General features: G+C 51.2%; 2 protein-coding genes across 7 annotated transcripts; one reads left to right on the top strand and one right to left on the bottom strand.

Moving 5' to 3' along the window:
* Positions 1-17: 17 nt before the first annotated feature.
* PAAF1 (proteasomal ATPase associated factor 1) lies at positions 18-14,337 on the bottom strand. Of its 2 annotated transcripts, XM_065833907.2 has the most exons (9): positions 14,254-14,337; positions 10,772-10,870; positions 9,872-10,022; positions 6,386-6,580; positions 5,972-6,063; positions 3,827-3,942; positions 2,025-2,107; positions 1,622-1,704; positions 18-411 (listed from the first exon to the last, which is right to left on the bottom strand). In XM_065833907.2, the coding sequence occupies exons 2-9, from the start codon at positions 10,805-10,807 to the stop codon at positions 334-336; spliced, it is 834 nt and encodes a 277-aa protein (XP_065689979.2). In that variant the 5' UTR covers positions 10,808-10,870; positions 14,254-14,337; the 3' UTR covers positions 18-333. The 2 variants fall into 2 exon arrangements, with proteins under 2 accessions (XP_065689979.2, XP_071669407.1); XM_071813306.1 differs by lacking the exon at positions 14,254-14,337 and having other exon boundaries at positions 9,872-9,981.
* Positions 14,338-17,359: 3,022 nt separating this feature from the next.
* Positions 17,360-18,951, top strand: COA4 (cytochrome c oxidase assembly factor 4 homolog). 5 transcript variants are annotated; one of them, XM_065855047.2, is made up of 2 exons: positions 17,360-17,445; positions 18,512-18,951. In XM_065855047.2, exon 2 carries the CDS (start codon positions 18,594-18,596, stop codon positions 18,837-18,839), a length of 246 nt encoding a protein of 81 aa, XP_065711119.2. In that variant the 5' UTR covers positions 17,360-17,445; positions 18,512-18,593; the 3' UTR covers positions 18,840-18,951. The 5 variants fall into 5 exon arrangements, with proteins under 5 accessions (XP_065711119.2, XP_065711137.2, XP_071659731.1 ...); XM_065855065.2 differs by having other exon boundaries at positions 17,364-17,445; positions 18,530-18,951; XM_071803630.1 differs by lacking the exon at positions 17,360-17,445 and adding an exon at positions 17,578-17,669 and having other exon boundaries at positions 18,530-18,951.
* The last annotated feature ends 87 nt before the right edge of the window (positions 18,952-19,038 follow it).

The raw sequence follows: 19,038 nt of genomic DNA on the forward strand, positions 1-19,038 counted from the left end.
ATTTATTTTCCACGCAATTATTATCAAAGTAGTTACTTTATTACGGGCTACACTATTTAATTTTCTCCCCCCTTAGACACAGTTTTTCGGCAGTGAAAATAAAACGTGGTTACAACACAAAACCCTCTTGGAGCCGCTCTCCAAAGGAATAAAAGATCTTAGTTGTGTTTTAATAAGAAAATTACCATTCGCTAAAAATGTCCCGGTGATCACAACAGCCTCAATGACTTCTATACAGCTCAGAAATTCCTAGATAGGCGTCTCAAACATAGGAAAACGGGCTCGGCAAAGGAGTTTTGAGGCGGTTTTTCTCTATTTGGTCAATGTAAATGTTTAAAGGTCGGAAAGTTGGTATCTCCTCACTATCCCGTCTCTGCAGCACGTGTAAATTTGCTTCTCCCAAGAAGCTACCTGGGAAAACAAAAGGGAAAACAAGAATAAATGAGTGTTTAAGCGCAATATTTACACCAAGTGAGAGTTAAAAGTTGAATTCTCCAAGATAAGCTTTTCTCCTGGGCTTTTAGGGAGTTCAGGGTTTCACCAGGAGCTCGTGGAGCAGGGAGGTGGTCACACATGAGTTGTTCTGTTAGATCCAAATGGGGAAATGACCGACTTTATGGTCTGGAGTGTTCACAGGATCCCAGAATGTGAGGGGTTGAAGGGCCCTGGAAAGCTCATCCAGTGCAATCCCCCCATGGAGCAGGAACACCCAGCTGAGGTTCCACAGGAAGGTGTCCAGGCGGGTTTGAATGTCTGCACAGAAGGAGACTCCACAACCTCCCTGGGCAGCCTGGGCCAGGCTCTGCCACCCTCACCAGGAACAAGTTTCTTCTCAAATTTAAGTGGAACCTCCTGTGTTCCAGTTTGAACCCATTGCCCCTTATCCTGTCACTGGTTGTCACCCAGAAGAGCCTGGCTCCATCCTCCTGACACTCACCCTTTCCATACTGATCCCCAGGAATGAGTCCCCCCTCAGTCTCCTCTTCTCCAGCTCCAGAGCCCCAGCTCCCTCAGCCTTTCCTCACACAGGAGATGCTCCACTCCCTTCAGCATCTTGGTGGCTGCGCTGGACTCTCTCCAGCAGTTCCCTGTCCTTCTGGACTGAGGGGCCACAACTGGACACAATATTCCAGGGGTGGTCTCCCCAGGGCAGAGCAGAGGGGCAGGAGAACCTCTCTGACCTACTGACCACCCCCTTCTAACCCACCCCAGGTACCATTGGCCTTCCTGGCCACAAGGGCCCAGTGCTGGCTCATGCTCACCCTGCTGGCCCCAGGACCCCCAGCTCCCTTTCACCTACACTGCTCTCTAACAGCTCCTTCCCCAACTTACACTGGAACCTGGGGTTGTTCCTGCCCAGATCCAAGACTCCACACTTGCCCTTGTTCTATTAATTCACATTTCTTTATGGAAAGCTTCGGTTTTGCTCCTGCACCATGGCGATAACGCCAGCGAATACCACAGAGGATTTGTTAATGCAATATATTAACATTATTCAGCTAGAAAAAAAGCTTAAAAGGCAGCTGTGTGAAGGAATCCATTATGTGGGTTGACGAATTCTGCTACCTGGCCTCACTTTTCCCCACATCCTTTATTTTGGGTGATGTATCATATTCCGTACCTTGTACACAGGGTCACAGTCTGCTTCGGTGAGATCGAGGACGTAATCGAGGTCTTGCTGAATGACAAAGCAGGTTCCATCGCCTACACGAGATATCAAGGGAAGAAATAAGCCATGCTCCTAATCACAAACGGTCCATCAGAAACACCCAATCACAGGGTATGAAGCGCCCAGGTAAAGGAAAAGGGGCTGTGAGGATGTTGGAGAGATGGAAAAGGTTCCAACAGTCGAGAAGCACCTTGGACGCCCCGTTTTGGACAGACACGGGGAGGTGGAAATCACAAAGCAAAGAGCAAGCACAGAATATACCTCCTACAACATGCAAAGAGCGCACAGCTCCTCAATTCGATGATATAATTTCGATTATACAATTTCTACTGGCACAAGGCGGCACTCGCGTTACCTTGGCTGGCAACAAATCCGTCTCGGTACGGGAGCAGAGAAAGGACCGGTGCCCCCGATCTGTGGATGACCTGGATTGGAGTGCTAGAAAAAGGAGCAGAAACAAGGCATGGGTATTATGGTCTGTAGTTAAAAGCCCATTTCAACGCGTGAACACGGGAAGAATAACATGAAGTCACGGTTAAAACTACATGAGGAGTGAAAACTCATTTAAAGCAACAGCTCAGTTCCAGTTTGGTGCTGGAATGAGGAGAAGGGTAAATGTTGAGATCTGACAAAGACACTCAAGTGTCACGGGTGAAGGACAGGGAGGGGTTGTGCTTTTGGTGGGAGGAATAGAGTGTACTACCGAGGGAACAGAGTGACTGCCAGTAGGTATGCTGGGGACACCAAGCTGGGAGGAGTGGCTGACACGCCAGAGGCTGTGCTGCCATCAGAGACCTGGACAGGCTGGAGAGTTGGGCGGGGAGAAATGGAACGAACTAGAACAAGGGCAAGTGTAGAGTCTTGGATCTGGGCAGGAACAACCCCAGGTTCCAGTGTAAGTTGGGGAAGGAGCTGTTGGAGAGCAGTGTAGGGGAAAGGGAGCTGGGGGTCCTGGGGCCAGCAGGGTGAGCATGAGCCAGCACTGGGCCCTTGTGGCCAGGAAGGCCAATGGTACCTGGGGTGGGTTAGAAGGGGGTGGTCAGTAGGTCAGAGAGGTTCTCCTGCCCCTCTGCTCTGCCCTGGGGAGACCACCCCTGGAATATTGTGTCCAGTTGTGGCCCCTCAGTTCCAGAAGGACAGGGAACTGCTGGAGAGAGTCCAGCGCAGCCACCAAGATGCTGAAGGGAGTGGAGCATCTCCCGTGTGAGGAAAGGCTGAGGGAGCTGGGGCTCTGGAGCTGGAGAAGAGGAGACTGAGGGGGGACTCATTCATGGTTACAGATATAGAAAGGGTGAGTGTCAGGAGGATGGAGCCAGGCTCTTCTCGGTGACAACCAGTGATAGGACAAGGGGCAATGGGTTCAAACTGGAACACAGGAGGTTCCACTTAAATGTGAGAAGCAACTTGTTCCTGGTGAGGGTGTCAGAGCCTGGCCCAGGCTGCCCAGGGAGGTTGTGGAGTCTCCTTCTCTGCAGACATTCAAACCCGCCTGGACACCTTCCTGTGGAACCTCAGCTGGGTGTTCCTGCTCCATGGGGGGATTGCACTGGATGAGCTTTCCAGGTCCCTTCCAACCCCTCATATTCTCTGATTCTGTGAACACTGCTGTTAAGAAGTTTTCTGCTAAATTTATCTATATATTAATATATAAAATCATTTTGTTTGGAAAATACCCTCAAGATCATCGAGTCCAGCCATTAACCCTACATTGGCATTAACCCATGATCCCAAGAGCCTCATCTATGCAGATAATCACATAGATATTAATATATAACGTAATATGGACAGTACATTAATGTAATTTTTAATATATATTTTAAAAGCAATAATCTGCAAGGTAAGGCTATGCCAAGAGCACCCATGGTCACAGAAGACTGAAAAGCTTTTCAGTAACTGCCCAAATCCAGCACAAAGTCTTTTAGGAGGTGCTTCCCACGCAACATCCCATTATATCACCAATCTGAGCAAAAGCATCTCCCCAAGAGAAGCAAAAATGTCTGCAAGACGCTCAGGAGCTCACGGTGCCAGAGCTGGGGCTGTGTCCACCTTTTTGAAGGGGCTTTCTCTGCCAGAACCACTAGTCCAGGTCTCTTTCCCAGCCCAAAATCTGGTTTCTAGTTGTTGTTTCAATACTCTCAGCCCCAGGCGCTCACTCACTTGGTGTTCCGCACATCCAGCTGATAGATGTTCCCGTCCTGCGTCCCTGCGAGGATGTAGGTGCTTGAGAGGAATGTGCAGCAATTGAAGGCGTCGGATCCGATGAAGAGGAACACCTGAGAACACAGGAACAAATCCACAGATGGGGACACAGGACACCCAGGAGAAAGAAGCAATGATTTGTTTAGAAGCCAGGACAGCTGTTCTGTGAGTCATGGACACACATTGGCAAACCCAGAGCAGCTCCAAGATGAGGAGAATGGTGCTCCAGGATGAGTTTTGCCAAATCAGCAGAGACAGCACAATCAGTGAACGCTCCTGGGTCTCCATTGGAGAAAGGATGTGACACAGTGACAGAGAAACCGCTGCTGAGCTCAAATTAATGTTCAGAAACCCACAGAGCAGAGAGACCAGATCTGTGTGGCAGGTTGGCAAAGAGCACGGCGTCCCTGGAGGTGTTTAAAAGACATAGAGATGATGTTCTTGGGGACATGGGCTAGTGCCAGAGTTAGGTTATGGTTGGACTTGATGATCTCAAGGGTCTCTTCCAACCACAATGATTCTCTGATTCCTTCCAGAGCTGCAGCCGTTCATACAGAGGCTACGAGTTTTTCCAGGTCAGCCTTTGCCACAGCATCATGGAATCATCTGGGGCGGAAAAGACCCTCAAGATCATTGAGTCCAACCATTCCCCCACTCCTGGTACTGCCCCATGTCCCTGAGAACCTCATGTCCGTCTGTCCAGCCCTCCAGGGATGGTGACTCCAGCACTGCCCTGGGCAGCCTGTTCCAATGCCCCACAGCCCTTTGGGGAAGAAATTGTTCCCCACATCCAACCTCAACCTCCCCTGGCGCAACTTGAGGCCGTTTCCTCTGCTCCTGGCGCTTGTTCCTGGGGAGCAGAGCCCGACCCCCCTGGCTCCAAGCTCCTTTCAGGCAGTTCAGAGATCAGAAGGTCTCCCCTCAGCTCCTGCTCTCCAGCTGAACCCCCCAGGTCCCTCAGCCGCTCCCATCACACTTGTGCTCCAGCCCCTCACCAGCTCCGTTCCCTTCTCTCCACTCACTCCAGCACCTCAAGGGCTTTGCCTCAGTGAGCTTACTCGTTCCACCCTAAATTTTACTCTCCACAAACACCACAAGCAGTTCAATATCCTACATCAACAGGAGCTCCTGTGCTACTGTCTAGGATAGTCCTGATAAGATTTTCAGTACCTGAGATTTACCAACTCCATTTTCCTTTTCTAAGAGGAGGGAGATGGACTGGTGACCACCTGAGGTCATGGAATCATAGAATAGTTTGGGTTGAAGGACCTTCCCAGTTCCCCCAGTGCCACCCCTGCCATGACAGGGACATCTTCACCAGCTCAGGTTGCTCAGAGCCCCGTCCAGCCTGGCCTGGGATGTCTCCAGGGATGGTTCAGCCACCACCTCTCTGCCCAACCTGGGCCAGGCTCTCACCACCCTCAGGGCAACGATTTCTTCCTCACGTCTGGCCTGAATCTCCCTCCTTTAGTTTAAAACCATCACCCCTTGTCCTATCACAACAGGCCCAGCTCCAAAGTCTGTCCCCATCTTTCTTCTCGGCCCCTTTTAAGCACGGAAAGGCCACACTAAGGTCTCCTTCGCATGCTGCTTAAGACACCTGCCAGATGAAACAGCAGCTTTCCACCTTGGCTGGATGAGGCAACCTGTAGTTCCTGCTTTCACAATGACACCTACTGGCCACTGTTTAAATTTAAATACTGTCTTCCCCATACCCAGGGTTAAATCATGAGCAATTCTTACTCCTCAAACCTCCAGATAAAAATCCGGCCAGTAGGAAGGAGAGAAAACATCCTTCACTGTACCTGGTTTTACTCTCTCCTCCCAGGAATAGACGAAAGAGGACACTGCAGGGTGAGTTCAGCAATGACCATTTCTTCCCAGAAAGGGCTGTGGGGCATTGGAACAGGGCAGTGTTGGAGTCACCATCCCTGGAGGGTTGGACAGATGGAGATGAGGTTCTCAGGGACACGGGGCAGCACCAGGGGTGGAGGAACGGTTGGACTTGATGATCTTGAGGAGCTTTTCCAACCAAAACGATTCTGTGATTCTATCTCCAAGCTGTCTCCCAGGCAGGGACACTGCCAGTGTCACACTCCTTACCGGCTGCCTGCTCTGCAGTCCCACTCCTTGAAGCTTCTTGTCTTCTCGGGCCAGCAGCAGGATCTTCCCTTCTGTCCCAATCTCACGATCACCTGGCGAAAGGACAAGAGTTAATTCCAGCAGTGGCTACGCAACAAGTCTTGACGGTACCAAAACCTGACAGTTTGGATCACCCCTGCTAAACCTATAACAACATTAGTCCAGACATAAGGTTGGGCCAGTAATCAGGGAGACCTGTCTTCATCACTAATTGATTTACAAGGCTTAATTCCTCCTCGGGATTGAAATTCTTTCTTCTGGCGACCCCTTCCCAAGGGCACAGAGCAGCAAGCCATGTACTCGGGATTATCGGTGACAACCCTAAGAGGTTTGGGACATGGAAACGAAGGGGAATTTTAAGGGTAAGATCCTTACTAGGAGGTTTTTCAGGCGTGCCCAGGTTCAGCGAGTCGGCGGCGGTGCCCACGGCAATGCCATTGACGGGAGAGCCGCAGTCGGCGATGACGCCCAGACAGGCGGATTTTCCGCAGTCCCAGAGGCGCGCGGTGCCGTCTCTGGAGCAGGAAAGGACGTTTCTTCCCCGATCCACAATGGCAGTGTCCAAAATACCTGTGGCAAAGCAAAGGTCACGTTCAGACAGCGGGAAGGCAGATGAACAACATCTTGGCTTGAACTGAGTTGATATCGCAGCTGTTGCCGGGTTTCAAGCTCCATAATTAACCCCTAGCTTGGGGAGGAAATATCCTGGTCCAGCACTCTTAGAAAACCACCAACTCCAGCTCTGGATAACCCCCAAAGTTTTTATGGGGCAAGCAGCATCCACATTATGGAGCTACAGCAACACTTTGCAGGTGCTGCCATACCCCAAATACTTCATTTCAGTGTGGGATGTTGGGTCTAGATCTGGAAAATGACACAGTGGGGTCTTTTTTTGGAAGGGAACAGTCAGTTAAAAGATTTAACCGACACTTTCCCTAGAGAAGAGGTCATCAAACACGAGAAGCTCAAACGACAAGTCAAGCAAACACTGCAGCAGTTTGGGCTGGAGTTATACGCAGTGAATAAAAGTTTAACTTCAGAAGCAAAGCTCCGTTGTTCACAGGACATTTGCGGCAAAGTATTTTGAATGGGGCTGCATGCAGCTGGTGGCCACTCACTAGTGGTGTCCCCCAGGGGTCAGTGTTGGGTCCAGTCCTGTTTAACATCTTTATTGATGATTTAGATGAGGGGATTGAGACCATGAGCAAATTTGCTGATGACACCAAGTTAGGAAGGAGTGTGGAGCTGCTGGAAAGCAGGAGGGCTCTGCAGAGCGATCTGGATAGACTGGAAACATGGGCCGATTCCAACGGGATGAAGTTCACCAAGGCCAAGGGCCGGGTCCTGCCCTTTGGCCACAACAACCCCCTGCAGCGCTCCAGGTTGGCACAGAGTGGCTGGAGAGCAGTCAGGCAGAAAGGGACCTGGGGGGACTGATGGACAGGAAGCTCAACAGGAGCCAACAGTGTGCCCAGGTGGCCAAGAAGGCCAATGGTGTCCTGTCCTGTATCCAAACCAGCGTGGTCAGCAGGACAAGGGCAGTGATCCTTCCCCTGTGCTCTGCATTGGGGAGGCCACACCTGGAGTATTGTGTTCAGTTCTGGGCCCCTCAGGTCAGGAAAGAGATTGAAGTGCTGGAGCGAGTCCAGAGAAGAGCAACAAGACTGGGGAAGGGACTTGAACACAAGCCCTATGGGGAGAGGCTGAGGGAGCTGGGCTTGTTCAGTCTGGAGCAGAGGAGGCTTAGAGCTGAGCTCAGCACTCTCTAGAACGACCTGAAGGGCAGTTCTAGCCAGGGGGGATTGGGCTCTTCTCCCAGGCAGTCAGCAATAGGACAAGGGGGCATGGGCTTCAACTCTGCCAGGGAAAATTGAGGCAGGAGATTAGAAAGCAATTCTGTGCAGAGAGAGTGGTCAGCATTGGAATGGCTGCCCAGGGAGGTGCTGGACTCACTGGCCCTGGGGGTTTTGAAACTGAGATTGGCCATGGCACTTAGTGCCATGATCTGGTCAATGGACTGGAGTTGGACCAAGGCTTGGACGGAATGATCTCTGAGGTCTTTTCCAACCCAGTCCATTCTGTGATTCTGTGAATCCACACAAAAAAGATCACATTAGAATAATGGCATGTTCAGCGCAAAATGAGTTTTCAAGTTAATCAAGTTTTGGGTAGGCAGCCATGGGACTTATAAAACTTTTTAATGAAGCCCAGTACCCTGTGAGACAGGGAAAATGAGCCTGTATGTGTGTGTTGCTCAGGGAGGGGGAAATTCGGGGAATAGTTTGGGGCGCCTGAGACACATCCACAGCTCACCTGCATTCGCTCAGCATCACCCAAGCATTCAAGTTGGCATCGTTTAGGAAGCAAACACCATGAAAAGACAGACCCAGTGTGCTCTGGGCCAGGTGTAAACAGGAATAAAACTAGAGCCTGGTGAAGCGTTACATGAATTAAACTGAGGAAGGGTGAGGAATTTACCCTTTTTTAGCAGCAACACCATGAGCAGAGGCAGTTGAACATGTGCTTTTGGTACAAGGGTGAATGAGCTTATTCCAGCCCTTCTTAAGGAATAATTGCTGAAGTATCCTTGCAGCTGCTCTCACTGTGCTTTACTTTTAAGCGCACATGTCCTTGAGGGGGATAATTGCCTGCCCCAGTTCTGCAGGACCATAATAAACTGCTTTATGCTTTTCCAGGCAAGAGAAAAAATAAAAGCAAGAGGTTCTGGAGCAATTGAAGGTGAGCAGGATGATCTGGGTGCAAGGAGGAGACGCTTTGTACCTTAATTAATGAAGAAAACGCTTGTCGGTGAGAGAAGCAGTTTCATCTAAGAGAACAACTACCAATCTTTTAAATCACAGAATCCCAGAATGTGAGGGGTTGAAGGGACCTGGAAAGCTCATCCAGTGCAATCCCCCCATGGAGCAGGAACACCCAGCTGAGGTTCCACAGGAAGGTGTCCAGGCGGGTTTGAATGTCTGCAGAGAAGGAGACTCCACAACCTCCCTGGGCAGCCTGGGCCAGGCTCTGACACCCTCACCCCCAACAAGTTTCTTCTCAAATTTAAGGGCAACCTCCTGTGTTCCAGTTTGAACCAATTGCCCCTTGTCCTATCACTGGTTGTCACCGAGAAGAGCCTGGCTCCATCCTCCTGACACTCACCCTTTCTATATCTGTAAACATGAATGAGGTCACCCCTCAGTCTCCCCTTCTCCAGCTCCAGAGCCCCAGCTCCCTCAGCCTTTCCTCACACAGGAGATGCTCCACTCCCTTCAGCATCTTGGTGGCTGCGCTGGACTCTCTCCAGCAGTTCCCTGTCCTTCTGGAACTGAGGGGCCACAACTGGACACAATATTCCAGGGGTGGTCTCCCCAGGGCAGAGCAGAGGGGCAGGAGAACCTCTCTGACCTACTGACCACCCCCTTCTAACCCACCCCAGGTACCATTGGCCTTCCTGGCCACAAGGGCCCAGTGCTGGCTCATGCTCACCCTGCTGGCCCCAGGACCCCCAGGTCCCTTTCCTCTACACTGCTCTCCAACAGCTCCTTCCCCAACTTACACTGGAACCTGGGGTTGTTCCTGCCCAGATCCAAGACTCTACACTTGCCCTTGTTCTAGTTCATTCCATTTCTCCCCGCCCAACTCTCCAGCCTGTCCAGGTCTCTGATGGCAGCACAGCCCCTGGCGTGTCAGCCACTCCTCCCAGCTTGGTGTCCCCAGCAAACTTGCTGACAGTCACTCTATCATTCAAGTTAGAAAAGATACTCCAGATGTCAGAATTTGCCTGAACATTAGCGCTTGGGTGAAAAAACAATTATACAGACGGCAGATAAAGGATTTGAAAGGGTAAATATTCTGTACCTCCTTTGTGACCTTTAAACGTGACTACACAGCTGGCATCTTCCGCGGACCAGACCTTGAGCTGGGCATCCATTCCCCCGCTCAGAACCACGAGGCCCGACGGGAAAAACCTGCAACAATTCACATCATAGACATGGCCTTCCAAAAGTCTCTGGAAAAACAAAGAACTACGTGCTAGTACCATCATAATCATCTTTACGCCAAGCAATTTATTTGAGCTACGACACTGGAAAACTCGGGTGTTCCCATGTGGGCAGAGGATTAAGTTCAAATCCTTGCGTTTCTGGAATGGAGTCGCCTGAATTTGGGGCGAGCGAAGAGGCAGCAGGCACATTTTGGGCCTCCCTATGCCATTTGAGTAGCTAATTACATAGCAAAGGATGCTAAGTTTGTTAATAATAAGAAGGTTAAATGTCTTTTTCCTCTGTCAAGCCACTGATAGGTCAAGAAACATTAATACCTTATATATATCTATAAAATATAATTATATATAATTTTAAATATATATATATATTTATTTTATATATATGTATATAATACTGGGAAGGCAGCAAGCCTTGGGGTTAATCCACCATGGTCTCTTTTTCCTCACCTCTTCTCTATGCAGAAGAAATTCAGTGTTTGTACCACACAGGTCAGGAACTCTCTGTTACCTTCTGCACATCAGCTGTCATTCCTAACTACCTTTTCTTATTAATAACTTCACCCTACGACTCATCTCCGGATTGCTGAGCATCATTTCCCTTGGAAGAATGACATCCTAGATGTCAAATTTCAATTAAAAAAACAACCTATCGTCTGTCCCAGACCACAGGGTGCGGAGAACCTGACCAAAATCACAGTCAAATGACTCGGGTAATGGCACAAACACCACAAGACATCAAAGCTGGATGCTCTTACTCTTATTTCTCCGTTCGCCGCCTGCCAGATTTTCATGGTCCCGTCTGTGCCGGTGGAGACGCCAAGGCCTCCGCCACTGGAAATGTCAAGACAGGTAACCTGCAGGAAGGGAAAAACACCAAATTTCAGCTTTACGTGACCCTTTATATGGGTATTTTTGCTCAACAGCCTAACTCTGTACTGGGGAGACCTCCTAAGTGCATCATCCAGCGCTGTTATCTCCTCAACACTTATTTAAAACACCCAAAAGAGTTTCCTTAAGCGTTTCAGCCTGATAACGATCTAACGTTTAATAGCCTTACACGGGGACTTCACGAGCTTTCTCACCTCAATGTCTCAATAAGTTTTATGAGATATTACCACCAAATTTGTCAGATAAATTGTTATTCTCTGCCTGTGACTCAAAGCAGGGAGAAAAGGAAACCAAGTCAGGACCTGTGCAGACAGCGGTTGTGTTGAGGTTTGCATTATGTGCATTTTAATGGCCACGAAATAAAATAACAGATAATAAATAATTGCATTTTCCAAGTGACAGCGGCATTTCCAATAGAGACTGTAACACCACTAAACTAACACATCATTCTATGATTCTAAACAGGCTGAAAAACACAATCATACAGATTTTATGAGAACAGAGGTTAACGCTGGTGTTGCAACCTGCAAAACCAATAGATCTATGATAAATATGTAGCGGAATAGGTGTGTTGGCTTGCACAATTTGGATACTGGAGTCACGTTGCTTTACTCCCAAAGCTTCCTAATAATTCCATATACACTGTGTGGATTAGAAAAAAAAATACTACAGCAGTAAAATCCCAACAGAAATGAGAAAGAAACAAATATCACGGGTCTGTCGCTATTCCAACCAGGTTTCTGGTCTTAATTTGCATGGTCCGGTCTGTAAGGGGTGAGGCTGCTCATCTTCATCTCAGGCTTCAATATCAAACACTTTTTGGAACAATTAACTCTTCTCAAACAGAACCGGGCTTTATTGATCCTCAACCTGAAGACAGTCGGATTTCCTACTGTGTTCACAGGGAAACCCAAAGATATGAGTCGATTGAGAGATTTTGCCAAAAAAAATACGATAGCTGGAGGCCTGAGGCTTACAGACGATGGCTTCGAAGAGATCAAGTATATAACAGACCTGCATCAATCGCCAGCTGTTGCCAGATGTTAAGGGTGTCCTACAGCGTTCTATTGCTGCATGTGCATCTGCCAGGGCTTGTGTGGACACGTTTTGCCACAGTTCAGCCCTTGGTTCTCCCAGCCAAGCACAAGTCAGAACAAACCGCTCTCCTGAAAAGCTCCAGTGGCTCGAATCACAGAATGATTTTTCTTGGCATGAGGGTCCCAAAACTGCCCCCAGGATTCGAGGTTTGTCCTCCCCAGGTCCCAGCACAGGGACGGTCACTGCCCTGGGCCTGCTGGCCACACCAGTGCTGGTCCCAGCCAGGATGCTGGTGGCCTCTTGGCTACCTGGGCACACGCTGGCTCATGTTCAGCCGCTGGCACCAACACCCCCAGCTCCTTTTCCGCCGGGCACTTTCCAGCCGCTCTTCCCCGAGCCTGTAGCACTGCCTGGGGTTGCTGTGACCCCAGTGCAGGACCCGGCACTTGGCCTTGTTCAACCTAACAGCGTGGAGGATCAATACCCATCCTCTATTTGACAAAAAGAAAATATTGGGAATTAAAATAGGAATTAGAAAATTTAAATAAGAGCACAAGGTAATGGTTTAGCCATTACAGCAGCTTTTCAGTATATTTACTTCCATATAGAGAATGTGAAAAATGCATTGGTAATATGAGTGGTATTTTATATAACAAACCAATCTCCGATAACTTGCTCCCCAGGGGGAAAAACAAAAATCCTGTGAAGATCATTCAAGCAGGAATGAGAAGCCTCACTGATTTTTCACATATATTGATAGGACCAGAGGAAATGGCCTCAAGTTGCGCCAGGGGAGGTTGAGGTTGGATGTGGGGAACAATTTCTTCCCCAAAGGGCTGTGGGGCATTGGAACAGGCTGCCCAGGGCAGTGCTGGAGTCACCATCCCTGGAGGGTTGGACAGACGGACATGAGGTTCTCAGGACATAGAGCAGTGCCAGGAGTGGGGGAAAGGTTCGACTCGATCTTCAGCATCTTTTCCAACCAAAATGATTCCTTGATATCCCCAAATTTTCAGGAGGGATACATGAACAGGCAAGGCCAAACACAAGTGTTCAGAAGAAGAGGCAGCAGGTAAAAAGGAGAACTGGAGCTTAGCCCACACCAGCTTTAAACTCATCTACATACTAATAGATATGGCTTCAGCTGCTTTCCAGAGGAGACGTGCGTTCACACGCCTGCATTTCCCATTTTGCTGTGCTCTGAATCATGGTTCCATTTATCACACAAAAGGGCAGCTGGGGACCCTTCAGGAGCACAAAGCTCAGAGCAACGATTCACCTCGGTCTCCAGAGCTGCCTTATTGCCAAGCTCTGACTCTCAGCAGAGCTCTGCTTCCTCTTAAACAGCTGCAGAGATGTCAAATCACACCTTGATTTATATCATTGTTGAGTTTCAACAACAGAAAGTGACTTTGTAGCATTTTCAGCTGGGTTTATCACAATAATTTACTCAATAAATCGTAGAGGTAGGTGTACAAAAACATCTCCAGGAGCATTGAGGGGACTCTCTTTAGGGCAGCCGGCTGCAGGATATACACTCCTCGGCTTCTTGGATCATTTCCACATCGGGTTAAGTGCTCATCAAAAGCAGAGGCTATTTGCCAGCAAAGCCAAGTTATGTGCTTTTCTTCAAAGAAATGAAATTTCAGGTCAAAATGAGCCTTTCTGTACCACTGTTCAGTGAGAAGCTGCACTTGTTGCACCCCCAGATTGATGGGGGTGCAATAAGAAAGATTATTCAGCAAAAGGAACAGGACTGCTTTTGAATATGTGAGAAGTTCACGACATTTATTTATTATTTTAAATACAAGCCGGGCCTTTCTGGTCTCTGAATTCCCACAAGGTCAAGACTAATTTATGCAACACTCCATTCCCAGCCCCGCAAACAGAAATTAATACAGCACAGAGCAAAACCAATTTCATTATATATAGGGGGCAAACAGCTGCTATAAATTGGGGATAGATATGAAGTAATCTGAGATGAACTGCTCAGTGTCTGGGTGCTCTTAGTTCTGTATTTTTGACACACTAATTCAGACATCTCATTGCTTTACAAGGGGACCTGTCAAGGGCCTGAAGAGAGCAGAAATCACATCATTTGCAAGAAAAGACTCTAAAGAAATGGAGAGATTATTTTTGTGGGGTAAACATAAGCACGATGGGATTTCCATGATGTGTTTTATTACCTGGTTCACACAGAAAATCCTGCTGCAGGCGACCCCGCAGAACGAACACACAACAGTCAGAGACACGTTGCAGACACTGAGGGTCATGTTCAGTTATTTCCCACTCACCCTGCGAAGTTACTTACACTTTTCTGATGAATTCCACAAAAAGTTGTGTATGGGGCCAGGAACTTTGTGGACACATTTTCACGAGGACAAGAAATGACGATGCTTTTCTAGAGGAGAAAAAATATTTAGAATCACTACGGTATAAAAAGCCCCTCAAGATCATTGAGTCCAACTGTTCCCCCACCCCGGCACTGCCCCATGTCCTGAGAACCTCATGTCCGTCTGTCCAACCCTCCAGGGATGGTGACTCCAGCACTGCCCTGGGCAGCCTGTTCCAATGCCCCACAGCCCTTTGGGGAAGAAATTGGTCCCCACATGCAACCTCAACCTCCCCTGGTGCAACTTGAGGCCGTTTCCTCTGCTCCTGGCGCTTGTTCCTGAGAACCAGAGCCCGACCCCCCTGGCTCCAAGCTCCTTTCAGGCAGTTCAGAGATCAGAAGGTCTCCCCTCAGCTCCTGTTCTCCAGCCAAACCCCCAGGTCCCTCAGCCGCTCCCATCACACTTGTGCTCCAGCCCCTCACCAGCTCCCTTCCCTTCTCTCCACTCGCTCCAGCACCTCAAGGCCTTTCTTGTCTTTCAGAAGTGCTGTTAGTCCGACCAAAACACAGAGGCTGCCAAGACAGAATTATGATCTGGACCCTGCCCTGGTCTCTCACACCCCGAAGAATGACAGAAGGTGCAGTGTTGGACTTGTTTCTCTATGCCTGCTGAACCTGCAGGCTCTGTGTGTCAAAGGATGGTTACAGTGGCCTGGCCAACCATGACATACAGCCCCAGTCACACTATGGGATGTTACAGAGCAGCTCCGTGTGCTGTACAGGGCGGAGGCCCAGGAAAGGTAGATGGGACCATGCATGGGACTGGGCAACAATTTTAGGCTACTATTTTGACTGGTATAAGCATACTGTCACTTATCATAGAATTGCAGAAGGGTTTGGGTTGAAGGGACCTTCCCAGCTCCCCCAGTGCCACCCCTGCCATGAGCAGGGACATCTTCACCAGCTCAGGTTGCTCAGAGCCCCGTCCAGCCTGGCCTGGGATGTCTCCAGGGATGGTTCAGCCACCACCTCTCTGCCCAACCTGGGCCAGGCTCTCACCACCCTCAGGGACAACAATTTCTTCCTCACGTCTGGCCTGAATCTCTCTCCTTTAGTTTAAAACCATCACACCTTGTCCCATCACAACAGCCCCTGCTCAGAAGTCTGTCCCCATCTTTCTTCTCAGCCCCTTTTAACTCCTGATAGGCCGCACTAAGGTCTCCTTGGAACTTCTCTTCTCCAGCTGAACACCCCAACTCTCTCAGTCTGTCCTCCAGCAGAGCTGTTCCAGCCTCGTATCATTTCCATGACCCCTCATGCATGGAAGGTGGTTCCCAGGCCCTGGTACCTTGGTGACCTCCCCAACCACGAAGCCCTCGGAAGCAGCGATGTCAGGGACACCCTCAGTGCTGAGCCCGCGGCGGGTCAGGCTGCCGTACAGGGTCGGTTTTCCTGCAAGAAGAGCAGCTGCTCATACCAGACACCAGATCCCTCTGTCAATTCATCTTCCCCTAAACCCCTGAGCCCTCCAACCACCCTCACCATCCCCTTAAACCACACAGCACCTCTAAACCACTCTCAACCCCCCTTAAACCACAGGGCATCCCCCAACTGCCTTCACCCCTCCAAACCATAGCACATACCCTCAAATGCTTTCACTCCTCATAACCCACAAAGTACCCCCTAATGCCCCTCACCCCCTTCTAATCCCTAGACCCTCAAACTCCCCTGACCCCCTTCTAACCCACAGGGTTAAGCAGGAAAAAACTTAATGAAACAGAAGAAGGGAAGTGTAGAGTCTTGGATCTGGGCAGGAACAACCCCAGGTTCCAGTGTAAGTTGGGGAAGAAGCTGTTGGAGAGCAGTGTAGGGGAAAGGGACCTGGGGGTGCTGGGGACAGCAGGGTGAGCATGAGCCAGCACTGGGCCCTTGTGGTCAGGAAGGGCAATGGTACCTGGGGTGGGTTAGAAGGGGGTGGTCAGTAGGTCAGAGAGGTTCTCCTGCCCCTCTGCTCTGCCCTGGGGAGACCACCCCTGGAATATTGTGTCCAGTTGTGGCCCCTCAGTTCCAGAAGGACAGGGAACTGCTGGAGAGAGTCCAGCGCAGCCACCAAGATGCTGAAGGGAGTGGAGCATCTCCCGTGTGAGGAAAGGCTGAGGGAGCTGGGGCTCTGGAGCTGGACAAGAGGAGACTGAGGGGGGACTCATTCATGGTTACAGATATAGAAAGGGTGAGTGTCAGGAGGATGGAGCCAGGCTCTTCTCGGTGACAACCAGTGATAGGACAAAGGGTAATGGGTACAAACTGGAACACAGGAGGTTCCACTTAAATTTGAGAAGAAACTTGTTCCTGGTGAGGGTGTCAGAACCTGGCCCAGGCTGCCCAGGGAGGTTGTGGAGTCTCCTTCTCTGCAGACATTCAAACCCGCCTGGACACCTACCTGTGGAACCTCAGCTGGGTGTTCCTGCTCCATGGGGGGATTGCACTGGATGAGCTTTCCAGGTCCCTTCAAACCCTCACATTCTGGGATTCTATGATCCCCAATTGTTCTCATCCCTTCTTAACCCACAGCCCCTCCTCAATCTCTTTCACCCCCTCCCAGCCCATTAGATTCCCCCAACCACCCTCACTTCTCATAACCAATTAGATCCCCCTCAACCATCCTCACAACCTAGAACTGCCCTCATCTGCTCCTTATCCACAGCCCCGCCCCAACCACGGGACACCCCCAAAGCACAGGACACCCCCCTCCAAACCACAGGGTCCCCTCATAACCCACCAGGTCCCCCAAACCCCTCCCGTTCCCGCCTCCTTAGGCCCCTCAGCGCTCACCCGGGCTCCGGCAGCTCAGCCAAGCCTCACCCTCGTCCCTCCTGCGGAGAGAAAGAGCGAGGCTAAGTGCGGGGAAGGGACCGAGGGCTGGGGAAGGGACCTGGAGGGCCGGACTCACCTCAACACTTGGCTCCAGTCGCTCTGGATCCGCAGCGTCGCCGCCATCTTATCGAGGCATCCGCACCGCCTTCCGCCTCCTTCCTTCCCGTCAGCCCCCGCGGGGTGGAAGCGGAAGGGAAAGACATCCTCCAATCAGAGAGCGCTCCCGAGGCCACGCCCCACCCGGTGGTGCCGTCCGCGACGCCAGCCTTAAAGGGGCCGCGCTGCGTTGCTGGTCAGGTATGGGGGGGCTGGAGTGCGGGAGGGTATGGAGGGTGCTGGGTAACCATAGGTGGGGGTAATGTGTAGGGGAGGTGCTGGAAAATCATGGGTGGGGGCGGGAAGGAGATAAAGGGTGTATGGTACGTGCTGGGCAACCATGGAGGGCTGGGGGCTGAGTGAGGATTGCTGAGCTCTTCCTGGGGTGCATGAAACATATCGGGGCACCCATGGGTGGGAGTAAGGTGCGTGGGGGTTCCTGGGGACGTATGGATGGGGGTAAAGCTGTAGGGGACTCCTCGATACCCATGGGTGGGTATAAGGTGCATGGGGGGTGCTGGGCACCTATGGGTGGGGTTAAGGTGCATGGGGGTGCTGGGCACACATGGGGGGCTGGGGGCTGCATGTGGGGTGCTGAGCTTCTCCCGGGGTGGGTGGAGCATATGGGACACTCATGGTGATATGGAGGGTGCTGAGCACCCATGGGTGGGGGGTATGGTATATGAAGGGGTGCTGGGCACCTATGGGTGGGATTAAGGTGCATGGGGGGTGCTGGGCACTCCTGGGGGGTTGGGAGCTGTGTGGGAGGGTGCTGAGCTCCTCCTGGTGTGCATGAAGAGTATGGGACACCCATGGGTGGGACTAAGGTGTGTGGGGAGTGCTGGACACCTATGGTGGGGATATAAGGTGCATGGGGTGCTGGGTACTCATGAGGGGTTGGGGGCTGTTTGGGGGGCGCCATGCGCCTCCTGGGGTGCATTAAACATATGGGGGCATCCATGGGTGGGGTAAAGGTGCATGGAGAGTGCTGGGCACCTATGGGGAGGGTATAAGGTTCATGGGGGTGCTGGGCACCTATTGGGGGGTGGTATAAGGTTCATGGGGGGCCGGGGGCTGCTTGGGAGGTGCTGAGCTCCTTTGGGGTGCATGGAGCATATGGGGGCACCCATGGGTGGGGTAAGGTGCATGTGGGGTGCTGGGGTTTGGGGGCTCTATGGTGGGGTGCAGAGCTCCTCCTGGAGAATGTGGAACACACAGGGGCACCTACGGAGGTACAAGGCACTTTGGTGTGTTCCCCCAAAAACAGGATCATTGACCCAAGCAGGGCTCTCCAGGGGGTGACAACACCCTGATGCCCACCAGCTGTGTGACACCCACCCAGCCCAGCGATGGCGAGACCCGGCCACGCCAGGAACCCCCGGTCGCTGGAGGAAGATGAGGATGAGGACCCCGTGGACGCCATGATCGGGCGGACGGGCTGCCTGGCGCAGCACCGGGCGCTGCAGGAGTGCATGGCGGAGCGGCAGGACTGGCGGCACTGCCAGGCCCAGCTCCGCGCCTTCGGCGAGTGCATGGAGCGGCGCCAGCGGCCCCGCCAGCCGCCCCCCGCGCGCCACGAGCCCGCCGGCGACTGAGACCCGTGGGGACGCCACCATTGGCGCCCCTGCGCTGTTTGACCCGTTTTCTGTGATATATTTTTAATAATCCACGCTGCGTCGTTGGGAAATTAAATCTAGTGGTTTGTTATCCTGGCTCCAGTGTCTTTGTGCTGCTGGGGATAACTGGGAGCTCAGAGGGGATGTCTGTAGGGTTGGGTGGGAGTTTCCAGCCCCA

This window comes from Patagioenas fasciata, chromosome 1 (genome assembly GCF_037038585.1).
Source record: "Patagioenas fasciata isolate bPatFas1 chromosome 1, bPatFas1.hap1, whole genome shotgun sequence".
In the NCBI taxonomy this organism is placed as follows: Eukaryota; Metazoa; Chordata; class Aves; order Columbiformes; family Columbidae; genus Patagioenas; species Patagioenas fasciata.